The 18,971-nt window shown below is 41.6% G+C and overlaps 1 protein-coding gene across 1 annotated transcript in view; it reads right to left on the bottom strand.

Annotated features, from left to right (window-relative positions):
• SHC3 (SHC adaptor protein 3) overlaps positions 1-18,971 on the bottom strand; it is a 94,831-nt gene that overhangs the window by 13,845 nt on the left and 62,015 nt on the right. The window contains exons 3-8 of the mRNA XM_066604059.1: positions 14,725-14,788; positions 9,732-9,851; positions 6,732-6,785; positions 3,428-3,479; positions 2,321-2,447; positions 208-364 (exon numbers count right to left, since the gene is read on the bottom strand). Coding sequence (XP_066460156.1) covers positions 208-364; positions 2,321-2,447; positions 3,428-3,479; positions 6,732-6,785; positions 9,732-9,851; positions 14,725-14,788 — 574 coding nt within the window. The remainder of the gene's footprint in view (positions 1-207; positions 365-2,320; positions 2,448-3,427; positions 3,480-6,731; positions 6,786-9,731; positions 9,852-14,724; positions 14,789-18,971) is intronic.

The raw sequence follows: 18,971 nt of genomic DNA, 5'->3' as shown, positions 1-18,971 counted from the left end.
GTTGTCTTGGTCTATCACATGCCGTATTATGGAGGTATTTTCCAGCATTGCTTCTAGAGAAGTAAACTCCAATATACGTCACTACCGTAAGATATGACCCATAAAAAACAGACCAATTTGCTGAAACCTATTTGGAAACTTCATACTCAGAAAAAAAATACAACCCCCTAATCCCATCAGACGACTTCATGGGGTTATGGAATATACCTGTGAATTATCTCCTTGATTTGGATGCTGAGTTCTTAATCTCTCATCAATAATCCCTCCTGGAGGGGGCATTTTATTGGGAATACTGTTGTAATATTGTGGTTCTGTTGTGGTCCCATCTTCTTCTGGCCATAATGGGTCATCTAAGCTTTGCATTCTGACAAATAAAATACATTTTTGTGATTAATATAAATGTAGACAAGTATGCTGCTTTGCTTATAGAAATTAAAGTTAATAGTCCAGTGTATACATATACTAGTAATTATTAGGAAATTATAGTACCAGTGTTTCTGGTGGCACAATGCACCACTTACTAATACAATATAGTGAGAGGGATAAGAGTTGGTCACAATTGCTAAACCAGCAGAGCCGGACAGCAACCGTGTGCTTACAGTACCTGTGATGATGTCACCGTCATGTGATCAGTCTCCCAGGCTCTGAGCTCCGCCCCTGAACACATGATGGTGACGTCATCATGGGTGCTAAACCAGCAGAACCGGACAGCAGCCGTGAGGAGCCCCAATGACTGATAACATGAAATCCCTCATTTAGTGCACAGGGATGAAGGACTTGCGATGACGTCAGTCATGTGATCAGGGGCGGAGCTCAGATGCCCGTTGACTGATCACATGATCGTGATATCATCACATGTAACTCACTCACAGACAGGTGGTGGTTAGTATTTTGATTACATACAGCCACACACATTCCCAAAGAGGTCCAGTAACAAAGTAGGGCCGATTTTGAGAAAAGTATTATCCGCTACACTAAATATAAATCATAGTGCACTGTTATTAATGTAATTGTCTGATTAAACCTTGTACACAATCTATATATATAAAATTGAATGTATGTCTGTCTGCGTGCGTGCGTGCGTGCGTGTCTGCGTGCGTGCGTGTCTGTTTGTCCTTTATGCGCTACTACACCATTCATCCGATCGCCATGAAACTTTGGGAAGTTGTTAAGTACACTCCTGGGAAGATTATAGGCATAGTACAAATATCCTACGATAAATGGCGCGCGAGCGTCGTCGAAAGTTACGCCCCCCCCACGTAGATCGAATAAGTAAGCCACCTGCTATTGTGATGTCATCACTGATGTCATCAACATCGGACGCCCTTGAACATGCCCCAACATGTTCTATAAAGCTGCATTGTGATGTCATTAAGGCTGTATTATGACACGTACAGCTTGGAACCACTAGAGCACGCCTGCCAATTACCATTGGAGTTGGAAGTGGGTAAACAAGTACTAGGATATCTTCCTAAGAAGCCACAGCAGCCGGATAAATTGTATGTTCCACCCAACGGCTATTTTATTCAGCCCGCAAGGGGGAAGCAGCGGCCTACAAAATCTCATTCAGGTAGGTAGGTTCAGTTCTTGGAGGTTGGGGAATGCTTATGGGCAAGGCCTTATGTCTCATCCCAACTTAATTCTCTCACTTCCCAATGTCATAGAAACTTAAAATTTGGCACGAGCATTGATTATGTCATAAATAGGAAAAGTTAATGGGTCCCAACTCGATTATTCAATTCAAAGCGCCAAAGAATTAGCGTTCAAATTTTACGTACGGAATCTAATTCTCTCATTTCCTGATGTCATAGATAGATAGATAGATAGATAGATAGACTGTATGCAATAACCCTGATAGATAGATAGATAGATAGATAGATAGATAGATAGATAGATAGACTGTATGCAATGACACGTACAGCTTGAAACCATAAATACTAGAGCACGCCAGCCATTTACAGTCAGTCTCCATTGGAGTTGGAAGTGGGCAAACATGTACTAGGCTATCTTCCCAAGAAGCCACAGCAGCCGGATAAATTGGATGTTCCACACAACGGCTATTTTATTCAGCCTGTAAGGGGGAAGCAGCGGCCTACAAAACCTCAGTGGTCGCTGCTGCCGTCATCTAGATATATAAAAACGAATGTATGTATGTATGTCTGTCTTCGCAGCAACGCGCGACGGGTACGCTAGTTTTGAATAACTGTAACATCACATTGATGAATGCTGTAAAGTGTGTTTAGTTCTATTACGAGTGTCACTACTAGCTTTAATCAAGAAAAGTACAATAGTAAGGATATGTGCTGTGACTTAAAATCACCTGTCAGGAAATGCCGGCATCTTAGAAGGACACTGCAAATACTGTTTAAATCGGAGTTCAAATGCTTGGCCGATAGTACTGATGACATCTTGAGCCAGTCCATCACTGCATTCCAGAATATGACAAGCTGAAAGGAACATAAAAAGATGGATTAATAGTGTGCCTGTATTATCTCTCTCGGGCTTCATTCACACGAGTGTATATAAGCTGCCGTTTTCACGGCCGGCCGATATACACCCCCATCTGATGCATTGGATTCCACTGCATCAGATCACACAGGCGTATTCCCGCGGCGTGAAAGTCCCCGGACGGCCAATATAGCGCCAGGTGCTTTTACGCCGGGCAGCAAAGATAGTCCTGGAACTATCATTCTGCTCAGAATATGTCGACTGCTGCATAGACTCCTATGGGAGCCCATGACAGCGCCGGGAGAAGGGAGGTGGGAGGGAGTTTGGCAGCATGACTGCTAAACTTTCTTCCTCTTCTTTCCTCCTCTCTCCTCCCCTCCGGCTGTTAGCAATGGGAGGGGGAACGATGGGGGCCCCCTCCTATTGCTGCCTGCAGACAAGGGGAAGGTGCTTAGCTTCGCCACCGTCCCACCCACTCCCATTGAAAAAGGTCGGAGGGAAGGAGAGAGGAGGTAAGCCAGCAAGGGGGGGGAGGCAACGGCAGTGCGTCCTCGGCGTATATGCGCCGGGGCCCATGCCGTCTGAACGGGTGCACGTAAAAATGCCTACACTCACGGGAAAGAGCCCTCAGAGCAGCTTCACATGAGCATATGTGCGATTGCATATGCTGCAGCACAATGTACATGTGCTATGAACAAGGTAGATTTGTGCACGTATCAGCACTTTTAACTGCACTTTTCTGTGCACGCATGGCATGTTAACATGGGTGCGGGCCCCCCCTGCCATGACTTAAAAGGATATTAAGCCTAGTGAGGACCAGATGTGTTCTTTTCCCTGCGGTTTTACACTGTATTTTGCGCATCCCATTATGGGTTCTATTCTCTGTCTAATGCACACTCAAATTTTGCGCTCACAAATATGTCTGTGTGAAGCCGTCCTTACATTCATAATAATGCTAATTAATCCTATTAGATCTTACCTCGACGATTAACAGGATCTTTTGCCACATAAGCAACATAATCTGTAGCATCCTAGTAGACAAAGAAAAGAAAGTTGCAGATTTATTTTTTTGTAGTTTATTTGAATAGCTTTGACTTTTTTTGCATTTGATTGGGTTATGGTTTAACCCCCAGGTCTAATTTGTCTGGACCGCAGGAATTTCTACATTTTTCATCGCTGTCTTCTGACAGGCAAAATTTTTTTTTTTATGTAGCCATATGAGGGCTTCATTTTGCAGAATGAGTTGTACTTTTAAATGATACTATTTTGGGTTACAATTGGCTAAATGAATTTTATTAAAGCTCACCTAACTTTTCCAACAACTTGTGAAAATAAGCCTCCATTAGGAATAACCCTATTTCTGGACTTATGCGGCTTTTATCTTTTTTTTTTACCCATTTTCCCCCTCTGCGGTAGGTGCCTTTGAACTCAGGACTAGTGGGAGGAGCCTGGCTGCTGTGCTGCTATAGACTGTACACAGAAAACTGCAAATCCTGCTCTCTGTCTGTAACACACCCACAGACCTAACATCAACATGTAGTACAGTGTAAAGCAAAAATGAACAGAGGTGTGACTTCTGTAAGCAGTGACTTACTATTAGTTTAAATAACCTAATAGGTTATAATTAGAGATGAGCGAACGTACTCGGATAAGCACTACTCGTCCGAGTAATGTGCTTTATCCGAGTACCTCCCCGCTCGTCCTGAAAGATTCGGGACGCGCTGGGGAGCTGCAGGGGAGAGCGGGGAGGAACGGAGGGGAGATCTTTCTCTCCTTCTCTCCCGCCCGCTCTGCCCCGCTCCCCGCTGCGACTCACCTGTCAGCAGCGGAGCGCCCCGAATCTTTCAGCACGAGTACAGCGGTACTCGGATAAGGCACATTACTCGGACGAGTAGTGCTTATCCGAGTACGTTCGCTCATCTCTAGTTATAATGGATCCATGTGATGTCTGGGAAATACTCAGACAGCAAACAGATGGAAAATATAGCTGTCTGAATGAGGCCTAAGAAGATTTTCCTAGGATACCTTACATGCCAACAGAATACTATAGTGATGTGAATTGAGCCTAATTCATACCATTAAATAATCTTCTCAACCCCCTGGGCATAAAGATACCAAATATACATGAGATTGCACTAGAAGAGCTATACGCTTCCATGACGGAAAAGACTAAAGAGTGAATAATAATAAGTGAATGTAAAGCAGAAAAGAAAATGTAAGTAGCAACTAAATAAGGGAGCGTTCTATGGACATTTTCATAGATCTCTGTCCTTCTCTGATATGTACTGGAGCTTACTCGTGTCTGTGCCATATATACTGTAGCATATGGCAAAGTCTGCAGCCTTTCATGTGCTTTATACTTGCATCTCTGATTTTGAAGCCTCCTACTCAGCATTTTGGATGATCTATATAATATTACCTATTGGTAGATGTGTCTCACCGAAGGGAACCAATGATTACTAAAATATAACTTTTATTCAAATAAAATTAAAAAACGTGCGGGATCAAACTCGTGAATTGTGTGCCTCTTTTTTATTTTCTAGGGTAACACTGATATATTGTTATTTCTTTGTTATGTTTATGTCCTGATGTTTTACGCTCACTGTGAATTTGGAAATAGAAGATACCCCACACTCAACTTAGTTGCGTTGGAACAAGAAAAATTCCTTTATTACTTTTATTCTTCTATTTCGTAAATAAAGGCTCTGTTCACCATCTTGGGTTTATCTAGTGAACAGCAGATTATCAGTCACCGATTATTCTGTATGTTCACTCCACCAGTGATTTGGTCAAAGACTGTAGCGTAGTATAGACCAGACACCTGTGTCCTTTAACACACTGATATCAACGTTATTACAGTCAGCTTCTGATATCTAATACCGTGTTCCCCCGATAGTAAGACACCCCCGATTGTAAGACGTATCGGGGGTGTCAGGGGGGTCGGCCAATGTAAGCCGTACCCCGAAAGTAAGACATACCGTAGAAAAAAAAAATCATTACTCACCTCCCCCGGCGTTCTGTCGCGCTCCGGCAGGATGTCGCTCGGTCCTCGTCCCCGGCGCAGCATTGCTTTCTGAATGCGGGGGCTTGAAATCCCCGCTTCCAGAAAGCTAATACACACGCCGTCAGCCAGTTACAGAATGGCTGTGATTGGCTGAAGGCGCACGTGGCTTCAGCCAATCACACTATTCAATGACATCATTGAATGGCTGTGATTGGCTGAAGGCGCACGTGGCTTCAGCCAATCACACCCATTCAATGATGTCATTGAATAGTGTGATTGGCTGAAGCCACGTGCGCCTTCAGCCAATCACAGCCATTCAATGCTGTCATTGAATGGCTGTAACTGGCTGACAGCGTGTGTATTAGCTTTCTGGAGGCGGGGATTTCAACCCCCGCATTCAGAAAGCAATGCTGCGCCGGGGACGAGGAACGAGCGACATCCTGCCGGAGCGCGACAGAACGCCGGGGGAGGTGAGTACTGATTTTTTTTTATTATAAGACATACCCCGAAAGTAAGACATAGTCTGGCTTTTGGGGATAAAAAGAAAGTAAGACACTGTCTTACTTTCGGGGAAACACGGTAGGACATATCCCAAGCCATCTATATCAGTGTTCAGCGCTGTGATTACAACTAATGGCGCTGTATTAAACTACTGCATAGTATGTCATTGCATTCATTCATTACTCAGCCATACTGTTTCCTTGCGAATAGCTGGTATAGGGTTATGACAGACCCACACACACTTTATTATGTGGAGGCTATCAGCCCTTTATTTACATATTCATGTTCAACATCTCAAATTGAGGGGACTGAGTATTGGTCTGATGGACTTAGATTTTTTACCCATCAAGACTCTCTAACCCCTTTTTTATAGTCATATTCAACATCCAAAATTTAGGGGATTGAGTATTGGTCTGATGGAATCAGATCCTATCATTCATCAGGACTCTCAATAACCCCTTGTTTATCCCTATAATGCATTTTTATGGATTGTTTTGTTTCGTTTAGTTTGTGAAAAGAGGCTTGCTACCTTTTCCTTTTTATCAGTATTAAACCTCTTTTTGGTATAATTGAGGTTTTTCTTTTATGTGATTTTGAACGGGTTTTCAAGCAAGTAGCGCAGGGGCACATTTTTTTGTTACATTACTTATTGAGGGGAATAGGGGATCACTGCTATCACACAAGCTAGGTAAGGGGTGCTAGGAATCAATCCAAACGTCTGCTGGCATTTCTCTTTTGGGCGAGTTATTACATAAAACAAAAAAATTTTAGTACTTACTGGGTCCCCACCCGATGCAAAGGAAATGGACTGCATATGATGATTTGCTATGATCTGCAAATGAACAAACAGAAAATTATAAAGACTGATCCATATGTATTTTCAAATGCATAAAACAATTCATTTTTGCATATTAAGAACACAATAAGAATAATGTCTATTGGCTAGTGTACCTAAGGGGGTTTTCCAGGACCAAAAGGGAGTTTTCAAAAAGTTTTTCAAGACTAAAATAAGAAAAATATGATCCGGGAATGCTATCATATAAATGAATAAGTATTATCACCTATTAAATGCTCTCCTCCCTGATACAGCACAGCCGCCATGGTCACGACCACTCTGGTGCCAGTCAATGTTCATGTGACTGCTCCAGCTAGTCATTGACTTTAGAGAGGATACTGCCATGAACAACAGTAAAGCCAGTGATTGCTGCAAAAGTTTCCAGGACCAGGGCTGCCATGACTGGGGTCACTGTGCTAGAGCAGATGGCCATTTAACAGGTGAGTAGTGTTTATTTTTTATTCTATGCCATTCCATGCCCATAAATTTTTTTCCTAGTCTTAGAAAAACTCCTTTATGCTGCGGTCCATTCACAGATTTAAGATTCCTGGCACCTACTAGTGTCTTGGTGCATTGTGTTGTGGGTATGACACTCAATACACTGAGACAGGGGCATGTGCGATGTAAAGAGGAGAAGCCGTCTGCTGCACAGGACAGCTTCTCATAGTATGTTAGGTTGAATGAAGACAATGTCCATCTAGTTCAGCCTGTTTCAACCTCCTTGTTGATCCAGAGGAAGGCAAAAAGCCCCAAGAGGCAGGTTCTCCTCACATAGTGCCCGGGGACAGAGGATGCATGAGCATTTTACAACTAAACTTTGGGGGAAATCCGTATTTAAATTATTAAAATAAAAGGCAATCATTTACTGTATTAATATACTTTTCTATGTAATCTGCTGTGCTTGTACTGCAGATGACTGCAGGCACAGGGAAGAAGGGAGCTCTATAGTCAGCTATGCAGCTGGCTGAGGATGGATTTCCCTAGCAGCAGCTTATCATAGCTGAATAGGTGGTTTTCTGGTAAAAATGCATAGAAAAGGCTGGGGAAACATATTGCAAAAATTCTTGTAATTGTCTATTCTATACATTAAAATGACGATTATGCTTTATAATGATATGCGCCATTCAGTCATTGTTTCACGTCTCCATCCTTCTTTGTTAATACGTTAGTCAATGCATGTCTTCACTGTGTATGTTTATCGCAGACACCGATACTTGGGCTTTCTGCCATGTATTCTTTTCCATGACAAATGTATTTCAAACTGTTGCTTTGGCAACTGCTGCCAGCCTCAGCCAACACTTACATTCTGCAGAGGCATTCCATGTTCATTCATTGATTTGATTTGCTTTAGGAATACAATGCCTGCAAGCTTTCTGCAAGGCATAGGGGCCACTAACTAACCAGCTAAATATCATACATTGCTGGAAAAAGTTGCTTCTCTTTGAAGACTTCCCCAAAGTCAAGGAATCTAAAACTGGACTTTAACAGTAATTCTGCATTTACATGAACAGTCATTCAAACATTCTGAAATAATACAACATGTTGGGTTACACAACGTATATGACTCTAAATGGGAGCCTTTCAGACATAATATGACAATTGTCAATGTTGATGGATGGAGGCCACAGGGAACTCCATGCATCAACTACTTAGAAAGGTATTGTTCAAATCTGAAACATCCATTTGTAGTTATGGGACACTTAACTGGTATCTGTGTTAACATAGTAACATAGTATGTAAAGCCGAATGAAGACAATGTCCATCTAGTCCAGCCTGTTATCCTCCTGTGTTGTTGATCCAGAGGAAGGCAAAAAACCTCAAGAGGCAGGAGCCAATTAGCCCTTTTGGGGTAAAAATTCCTTCCCGACTCCCTAATGGCAATCAGACTAATCCCTGGATCAACCCCTAATAGTTCCTACCTGTTGTAAAATATCTAACAGGAATAACTACTTTCTTATTTAGTAGGGCTTCATAGTCTTCTTCACCTGGTTGATGAGAACCACATTTTTCCTTATATGCCTTCAATTTTTAACAAAGCAAAATAACCTGCCTGCCTGTCTTATAATACTTCTTGGTCAACCAAACTATGGTATGTAGAAAACGCAAGAGATCCAGAAAAACAAGTAAGCAGCTCGAAATCTAATACGCTTAACCCAATTTTGGTTCTTCTAAATCGATTACATCTCAGTCTTCCACATCAGGTTTGATAAGATTCCAAATTCTAAGCATAACCAAGCTGCCAGATGTTAGGTTAAAGGGGTTTTCCAGGCATTTACCATGATGACCTAGCCTCAGGATAAGTCAACAATAGTTGATTGGTGCCGTTCCGCCATTCGGAATCCCCACTGATCATCCTCCGGCCTACAGTCACTGCAGTCAAGCCAGGTGTCTGTTTTGGGGTCAGAGCCGGACGTGTAACAGAAGGCCTCACGCCCATTGATTTCAATGGGCGCAATGCCTTCTACTACACTTGTACTCCTTCTGTAATGAGAAGACGGAAAAGTAATATAAGGCATCCATTACACTTAATGGAAGACTTAGCAAAGTCTTCCATTACACTTCTGGCTCCAACTCCAATGTGGATGCTCCGCTCGGCTGCACTGACAGGAGGCTGGAGGATCAAATGATTGTCAAAAATCCCAGGAGGAGGACCTGCGCCGATCAACTATTAATTACGTTTCCTGAGAATAGGTCATCAATAGTAAATGTCTGTAAATCCCTTTTATATCTATTTTATTAGGATTTAACTATACTATAGTATATTGCGCATCATTAATCTATATTCTAGTAGTCTAATATTTAGTTTATATTTATATTTGTTTGATAGATGACACGACTCGATCACGAAGTTAAATGGATGTGGTTACAATAAGTAGCAAAGACTTACATTATCTGCCGTAACCTAAAAGGGATTCTTTCCAGAATATGGTGATATGATCATACCTGTTTTGAGTCTGGAGTCATCATATTTAAGCTGGTTGTAGATATATTCAGCGTTATACACATTCCTGCGAACTGGAGGTTGCTCTTTCCAAGGATGCTAGAAAGGATTTTATTTGCTGGCTAAACAAAGACAAACAGACTTGCTTAAGAAAAGTAGAAAGCAATGGTTGTTGCACATTGGTCCTATTCATGTTTTTCTCCAACTGTCCTTAATACTAGATATTTTCATTAAGGCAAAACGATTTTTTAGCGAACTACAATTTCATGAATCATTAGCGCACATACTGTACTGCACATGTCAAAAGCCTGCTGGTATTAAATCGATTCTCCAGTTTTGTGACAAAATTCTCTCCCAGGACCAGAGAGGGCAAGTGGTATATTACCTGCTGCTGTTCTTCCCAGCCATACATCCGATTTGCTGGTTTAAGACCCCATTTTGGCTGTCCAAGATAGTCGACACAATCTTCACACTATCTAATCCCTATAGTGCATTGGGGTAGTGCTAGACTACTAATCCACTATACCTGCTCTCTGATTGGGCAGTGCTGGTCAAATCATCACAGTGTGCAGTTAGCCAATTAGAAAATTGCAGCGGTCCTCTGGGACAGCCAAAAATACTGGATGAGAAGTGGTGGATTGGATGGACAGCAGACAAAGAGTGCAGGAAATATAATCCCAACCCCTCCACTCTCAATAATAAAAAGTTCAGGAGCTGCTTGCCCACCACTGACAGGGACTCCTAGTAACTATCCAGGGGGGTAGTAATGAGGTATTAGTCCCCACTGCTATGAAGCTTGCGAGGAAGATTCACTTGAGCTACACATCAAATGGGATACAGCTGCTAGACGAGTAAGAGACCGGTCTCTGACTAGCTAGTGTGTGCATACTAATAGGAACAATTGCTTCACGGACTGTACGGCTCACAAGGGGCCGGTTACTGTGGACAGGGCCAAGTTAGTGGAGTATCTTCTCCAAAAGACTATCGCTAACATACCTTTTGGGCAGTATCGTTAATGGACTCTACATTGCAGACAATGGTTGGCAGTATTAACATGACGTTATTGCTGATTTTGGAGTTAGACAGAAATACCAGTATTTTTGTTCCCATGTCTCCTTATTCCGCATCATAGAAAAACCCAGTCAACTTATATGCAATTTGTTACAATGATAACGAGATGACAACTAAAAATTGGGCTTTCCAAAAGTATAGTTGACCGGGTGAGTTTTTAAATATAATGTAGAAAATGACATGGGAAGAAAAACTATTTTTAAAAAATATGTTTAACATAAAAACCTGACCAAAACCATAGGTCATTTAAGTAAGATGTCTGTATTCTGTAGGAGTGCAGCAGATCATGTGACATTTCACTGCAGCCCACCGGCTTTATTATTATGCCAGCGTATACACCCCTCTGGTATTTAATTTAATTACTCAGATAATCATTACCAATATTGTATAGTTGTATGGTACTGTGCAAAAGTTTAGACAGGTGTGGAAAAAAATGCTGCAAAGTAAGAATGCTTTAAAAAACAGAAGTGTTAAAAGTTACTCCTGGTACTCCGTTTTCCTCTGACACTGGTGTGACCGCCCTTTGCCGACTTCAAGAGAGCACCAATTCTTCTAGATACACTTGTACACAGTATTTGAAGGAACTCGGCAGGAAGGTTGTTCCAAACATCTTGGAGAACTAACCACAGATCTTCTATAGATGTCAGCTTGCTCAAATCCTTCTGTCTCTTATGTAATCCTAGACAGACTGGATGATGTTCAGATCAGGGCTCATCACTTCCAGGACTCCTTGTTCTTCTTTACACTGAAGATAGTTGTTAATGACATTTGTTGTATGTTTGGGGGGTTGTTCTGTTGCAGAATACATTTGGAGCCAATAAGATGCCTCCCTGATAGTATTGCATGATGGATAAGTATATGCCTGTGTTACTCAGTATTGAGGACACCATTCAAGGGAGTCTGCAAGTTTAATCATGCTGTCCAGACTTCAGGCATCATGTTATAGAGCAGGAGGAGCTGAGCAGATTGTATGTATAGTTTTATGGGGACAGATTCAGTATAACTTGTATTTTATTCATTTATATCTCTGCACATTCTGAGCTGAACAGTCCAATGGGCGGAGCTATCAGTGATTGACAGCTATGTGTGAATGACTGTACATACAGGTATAACTTGAAAAGAGGAACGGACAGCTCCTTGAATAGACGACAAAGAAATTACTAGGGGGTAACTCCTTGATGTGTTCTTCTTAACCTCTCATGAAATCCACAATGGTGGAGAGCAGCACATGCATAACAAAGAGAAACCCCCCAACAAATCCCATCCTCAACTAACCCCCAGATTGTGCTTGAGAAAGGAGCTTGTTTTGCTTCGAAACGCATTGCATGTTTTCGTATTATTTGCATGCTGTGACCTTTTACCACTATGCGTGGATTAAAGTTTCTAGTGAAATCATTCATCCCTGGAGGACGTGGATTTCTTCCTTAGCAGCCACTTTGGGACCTCAGGGAGGAGAGTTACCCTATCCTTCTATAAGGGGGATCTCCTCCTTCTCAAGCAAGTTCAGATACATTTTTTGGTCTTGACCCCATTGGAACGTGCACGCTTTGTTCTAATAGAGGTGTAGCTGTCAATCACTAATAGCTCCGCCCATTGGACTGTTCAGCTTAGAGTGTGCAGAGATATAAATGAATAGAATACAAGTTATACTAAATCTTTTCCCATAAAACTATATACCTTGCTAATACAGTATAGCTGCCTTGTGTCCTGCTGCTGTGCTTAGTCTTGCCATGGTGTATGACGTGACATAAAACGGTCTTCCACAACCTCACCTTTGCTGCAGTGTTTGGCTGTGCCTCACTCACTATTAAGCCTGTCACACAGCTGTTTCAGTATTTTAACCTACATATGAAAATGACGATCATTACCACCTGTTTGGTATAATTGGTTTATCATACACCTGACTATATTCCTACAACCCCCCTGACTGTGTGCAAGTGAACCTAGAAGAATTGATGCTGTTTTGAAGGCAAAGGATGACCACACCAAATATCGATTTGATTTACATTTCTGTTTTGTTAATTCACTTTTCATTGTGTTATTTGACAAAAAACAAACTATTAACACTTCTACTTTTGGAAGCATTCTTACTTCGCAGCATTTTCCCCCACCTGCCTAAAATCTTTGCACAGTACTGTATATTATAATGTATGGCAAGTACTGGATCTACGGAGTATTTTCTGGTCTTGCGGTTGTATATATATTAAATATGGTCTTAGTAAATAACAAAGGCTACTCAAAGATTAAATTTAAAATCTGCATATATAAAAAATGAAGCTTATCAAAGACATCTGAACAGTGCGGTAATTTACTATTTATACCTGCATCTTCACACAAGATTAAGAAAGTGATATAATCTCACTGCCAACAAATTTATTCTCTGTGCCTTGGATTTGCATAGTATGAGTCACGAATCTCACTTTAAATCATGCCAGGATTCATCAGCTTTGTGAGTAATACAAGTGTTACCAGATGGCCCTCATTCCATGTATTTATTCAGATTCGGCTTTATAGCATAATATACTATTACAGCATTACCTATAGGCAATGGGATATTATATTTTTCATAGAGTTTGTGTTACAATGTATGCTAATAGAGTCTTCTCACAAAACAATATGAAATTATTTCTGTTCATGGCCCATACGCATGGACAGTCTACTATTGTCCCCGTGCCCGGTTAGCCCTACATGTCATAGTGGAAGAGTAACAGCTGACAAATAATGGGGAGTTGTAAATAAAAGGGCTGTCTCTGTCTATATGGCCTATTCGCCTTCTATGGAAAGCTCTTTTTAAGAGCGCTTTGCCTGTAGCAGACTCCAGCCATCCAAGTATTATCACATCGATGGCCATTCATATTATGAGTGGATGCCATATGATACTGAATTTCCCCTAAAGCAATCGGTGCAATGGAATATCTAACTGTCCAAGGCTTCTCCCAGCAATATCAGCTGAGTGAGACTAGTGGAGGTTTCCCATACCTTTAATATTGATGGGCCTCATTTCGGAAAACTAATTAATAGAAAAACTAGCCTTGTTGCCATAGTAACCAGAACGGTTATTTTTTTAAAGATTTTTTGCCACATTTTTCTACAAACATTATAAAAATACATATGGTTTCAAGAATGCACTTTTTGGTTTGGTTCTTACCACAACCAAACCCCCCACTGTGAATGGAGCCTAAGAATAAGAAAATCTGTCTGCTTTGGGTCTCCAGTGTATGGATTGTAGCAATGAATTCACAGTGAATGATCAGTGCAGGAGGAGGAAGAGAAGTGTCTGATAAGGGGGGAAAGGAGCATTTCCTGTAACAAGTTATTTTACTAAGGGTCAACAATCATTCGAATGATAATCACTAGAGATCGCCCTGGCAGCCCACCTCCATTCACAGTGAACAGGCAGTCATTCATAGATGAATGACTGCCTGTTTACACGAGCCAATCGTCATTCTACTTTTATGCCTGCAGAAACTGAATGATGGACAAATTATCAATTACCGTTCAGTGCAAAAGGGTCCCCTCCCCGCCCCTTGTCCGCAGCCAGCAATGTGAGGAGGTGGGACGGGGCAGCGCTTACCTCCTCCCCATCCCACCCCCTAACATTGTAATAGTCAGCCAGAGGTCCAACCAGAGGGGAGGAGAGAGGAGGGGAGCCAGCGAGGGGGAGGGAAGGTGCATGGCGGCCTCAGCTAATAAGTGCTGGGGCTCATGCCGTCTGAATGGGTGGACAAACATTAGATTTGTGCACCCGTTCACAAGTTTTTACACTTCACATCACAGCGTATATTGTCCGGCTCTGAAAAAGGCAGCCAATATACACTCATGTGAAAGAGCCCTGAGATCGAGCCGGACCGGTGGGCATATACTAAATACAAAACCAGGGGTAAAATGTAACATTTTCTGAAGAAGGTAAAGATAAATAACTACCTTTCTTTTCTTGAATACTCCTTTGGTGCCTGGGACAGCTTCACATACTCTGCTGAAAGCTTCTCTACAATGGAAAACATTAACAAATAGTCATTATTTTATATATTCTTAAATATTATTAAAACAGCCCAAATACGTATTTATATATGTTGAAAAAAATCCTAGTTTTCTTTTTTTTTTTGTTCAACACATAGACATTTCCTTGTCACCTTAGATCAAGGGCACATAAACACAGATTCCACTTTTATAACTGATTAAAGAGGTATTCCGGAGACTGGGCAAAATGTTCTAAATTTCCATATCATTTCCACTTATTGCCATTATTCCAAACTTCCATCAAACTAAAACCAACCTGCGCCACCTCTGCGTTCTAGCCAGCTTCACATTTCCACATTGTTATTTAAAATGACAGCTGGGGAGTGCAAAAACGACACACAATGCCCCATTGCTAGTTACTGAAAAGTGCACAACACAACTGTACAAACTGTGCCGTCACACTGAGCATGCCTGACCAGTAAACCGGCAGAGCACACAGGTCATAACCATTGGGTACCAATGGAGAACTAAGCAGGAGACCGCAGGTAAAGCAACATCTCTGCAGCTTCTAAAACAGGCAAAATGACATGTTATTGCCTTATGAAGCAAGTAACTTTCATTCTGAATTGTCGGGATACCCTTTAATGGGTTGTCCGGTTACTGGACAATATTTCTGCAATAGCTTCAACTGTCTTAGAATAACAAATAGAGCAGCACCTACCTATCCTCTGCCACGGGGATCCAATGATGCTGCCCAACATCCTCCTGATGGTTGTTGTGATAGATGATGTCAGCGGAAGTCACCTGATTACTGTAGCCAATCAGAGGCTGCAGTGTCTCTGTTCTAAACTCTTGGCATCATGGTGCCTAGAATGTTAGCTCTGATGCCAGAAGAACAGGTGGTGACACTGCAGCCTCTAATAGGCTGCAGCAGTCATGTGATTTCCGCTGACGTCATCTTCCACAAGAATCACCGGGAGGACGGCAAGAAAACATCGTTAGATCCCCGTGGCAGAGGATGGGTAGGTAATGCTCTGTTTGTTATTTTAAGACAAGTGGAGCTATTGCAGAAATGTTGTCCAGTAGCTGGACGATCCCTTTAAAATATATTGTTTTTCTTTTTAAAAAATTTATCAGTAGGTTCTTTTCAGGTGTGAATTGCTTGTATATAGGACATTAGCTGGATCAGTAGCCCATACTTAAAGTTGGCCATATAAGTGCACAGTAGCTCAAAATTGGCCAAATCAACCAATTGGGACGGGGTTGATTGACATATCTGTCTTTTCATATAACAACATGATGTCATCCTAAACATATTGTTCACACAGGGAAGTTTTCAATGTCTCTTTTCAGGAATTGGTCAGTAAAGGAGTTATGTGTGAACAAGAGGTAAAGATATTTATCTTCTCAAACAAAGCCCTCACACTACATCCCAGTAGACTTATAAAGAACAATGTATTACTTACATTTCTGTATGATTCCGTATTCACTGCTTCGCCAATAATTCAAACTCCGCGCCAAAGCGCAGGAGTTTGAAAAAAAGAAGCAAGAAGTCAGCAGCTGCCTCTAAGTCATATTATGGGGGCTTCCTCAATAATATTCCACAGAAAAAACAAAAAAAAGTCAGAAAATGAAAATAAATTTCCCAAAAATTAGTTTCAGTTAGTAAAAGCAAACGTAGACGTGATACATTCTCTCTAAGGGCGCCTACCCACTTGCGTTTTCTGCGCGTTTTCCATGCATTTTTTGCGCGTTTTTCGCAGGGGTTTTTGCGCGTTTTTTGCACCCCTCCATTGACAATCATGGGTGCATTAAGAGAAAAATAAGGAGACATATGCAACTGACAGTTCCTATGTGAAAAAACCCCACGAAATGGAAAAAAAAACCCAGATGGACAAGAACACATTCTATACTAATTGCTCTTGAGAAAAAACGCAAAACATCACAGGAAAAAAAATCACAAGTGGGTAGGCACCCTAATACTACCAAATCACCTAAAGGGTATATTCCATCAGGTAATTGGATTAACCCTTTCCAATCCACTGTCTGACATCTAAAGACATTCTGATTGAAAGCTGTACAGCTCCGATGTCAAAAGACGTCTGGCAGGGTTTTCTTACTGTAGATTACTAGCCGCTCTGTTGTCGGAGGCTTCTCCAGCATGTCACATACAGCAGAACTGGCTCTAGCCAGCAGATGGCAGTATAATAGCAGAAATAGAAAGCCCCCTAGGAAACCCTAAATCCAAAATTGGATTGCAAAGGGTTAAATCGAAGTAAGTTATAAAAAGTCCTCATAGTTATAGAGCAGCATAGAGTATTTTCACATTATAGCACAAGTTCTGCTAAGTTAATAATGTAAGGAATGGAAGAGTTTCACATTACGGATTTGACTTCTAGGTTTTGGAGCCGAGTTACTAGTGGAGGATATCACCGGTGATCACAGAGAGAGGTTTCAGGAGTAGTACATCATTTCCGGTATCACATGAAGGGGCATGGGAGGAGGCGGCATGTTTGAAAAGGTTAATGGATGAATAAAATAGAAGTGACCTGTCCAGAGATAAGCTGAGTTCCTATGGTTTAATATTTTATGTACTAAGTTTTAATAAATTAGCACTTTATTGATCTGATGGTAAAGTTGGATCTTTTATAGCTGAAAAAAATATTAGTTGATAGGTTTTGATGTGTCAAGTAGGGCATACGATCCTGCTGGCCTCATCTATATAACGGCATATAAACCATTGTACCAGGATCCTTGCTGAATTCCTGTGAACTTGCTCCCTAATTTTTCTTAATGTTTTATCTTTATTGCCTATATGGGGTCCATGCATATGGAATTTGAGAGAGGAGTGTAGCAGGTGTGAAGGGAAGGAGGAAGAAGCGCTTCAGATGGTAGAACGCTGCCACTCACATTATAAGTGAACTGTTCCATCATCGACCGTAATTATATTTTTTATACTTTTCCTGGCTGAGAATTATTGCTCAGTTCTAAAAGTTTTTTTTTAATTTTTTTTTTAAGTCCAGGACTATTTCATCTCAGATAATTCCCCTTCCTAACTATAGTAAACAGCGTTTTGTTACAGTCATGCACTTTACTTTCGCATTACCATTGGAGCCTTACTGTGCCCCAATGGTACTGAAAGATGCAATTTACAAAAAACAGTCACGTTGTTCTCATGCAGATGTATTAATGGATGACCCTTTGGCTGGTGGTAGTAATAGGGGGCATTGTGGCTGGTGCCGATAAGTGAGGGAACTGTGGCTAGCACTAATGGAGAGTAGTAATTGCCACTAAAGGGGGCTTCTGTCAGCGATAATGAGGAGGGACTGTGGCTGTCACTGCTGTGGGAGGCAAATTTGTTGTCACAGCTATGAAGACATTGGCTGTCACTAATATGCGGTGCACTAAAAATGTCAATGTTTGGGGATACTTGGTTCTCTCCACTATAGCAGGACTAGGGCTGTCACTACTATGGGAGGACTAGGGCTGTCACTGCTATTGGAGGACTAGGGCTGTCACTACTATAGAAGGACTAGGGCTGTCACTACTATGGGAGGACTAGGGCTGTCACTATTATGGGAGGACTAGGGCTGTCACTATTATGGGAGGACTAGGGCTGTCACTACTATGGGAGGACTAGGGCTGTCACTACTATAGAAGGACTAGGGCTGTCACTATTATGGGAGGACTAGGGCTGTCACTATTATGGGAGGACTAGGGCTGTCACTATTATGGGAGGACTAGGGCTGTCACTACTATGGGAGGACTAGGGCTGTCACTACTATGGGAGGACTAGGGCTGTCACTACTATGGGAGGACTAGGGCTGTCACTACTATGGGAGGACTAGGGCTGTCACTACTATGGGAGGACTAGGACTTTTACTGCTATGGGAGGACTAGGGCCGTTCAACCATCACAGCCTCGTGTATGGCCAGCATCATCTTACAGCAAACAGGTTTTCTTTAATATAATAGACTTTAGCCCTGGTTAGCAGTTCGATTACACTTCTCATTGTGCCTCCTACAAGACAGAAGGTGATATGTAATTTACTAGTATTAATATAAACACTATTATTATGAGGTTAATATGAGCACCGCTGAACACAGGTATTTGACCCAGTAGATTTATTGTATAGATGAATATACAGCAGATACAATCGTTTAAACACAAGTAGTATATATAAGAAGAATGCCCAAAAGTACTCATTGTCA

Source organism: Eleutherodactylus coqui, chromosome 5 (assembly GCF_035609145.1).
Source record: "Eleutherodactylus coqui strain aEleCoq1 chromosome 5, aEleCoq1.hap1, whole genome shotgun sequence".
Taxonomy (NCBI): domain Eukaryota; kingdom Metazoa; phylum Chordata; class Amphibia; order Anura; family Eleutherodactylidae; genus Eleutherodactylus; species Eleutherodactylus coqui.
This window is presented reverse-complemented; position numbering and strand designations above follow the sequence as displayed.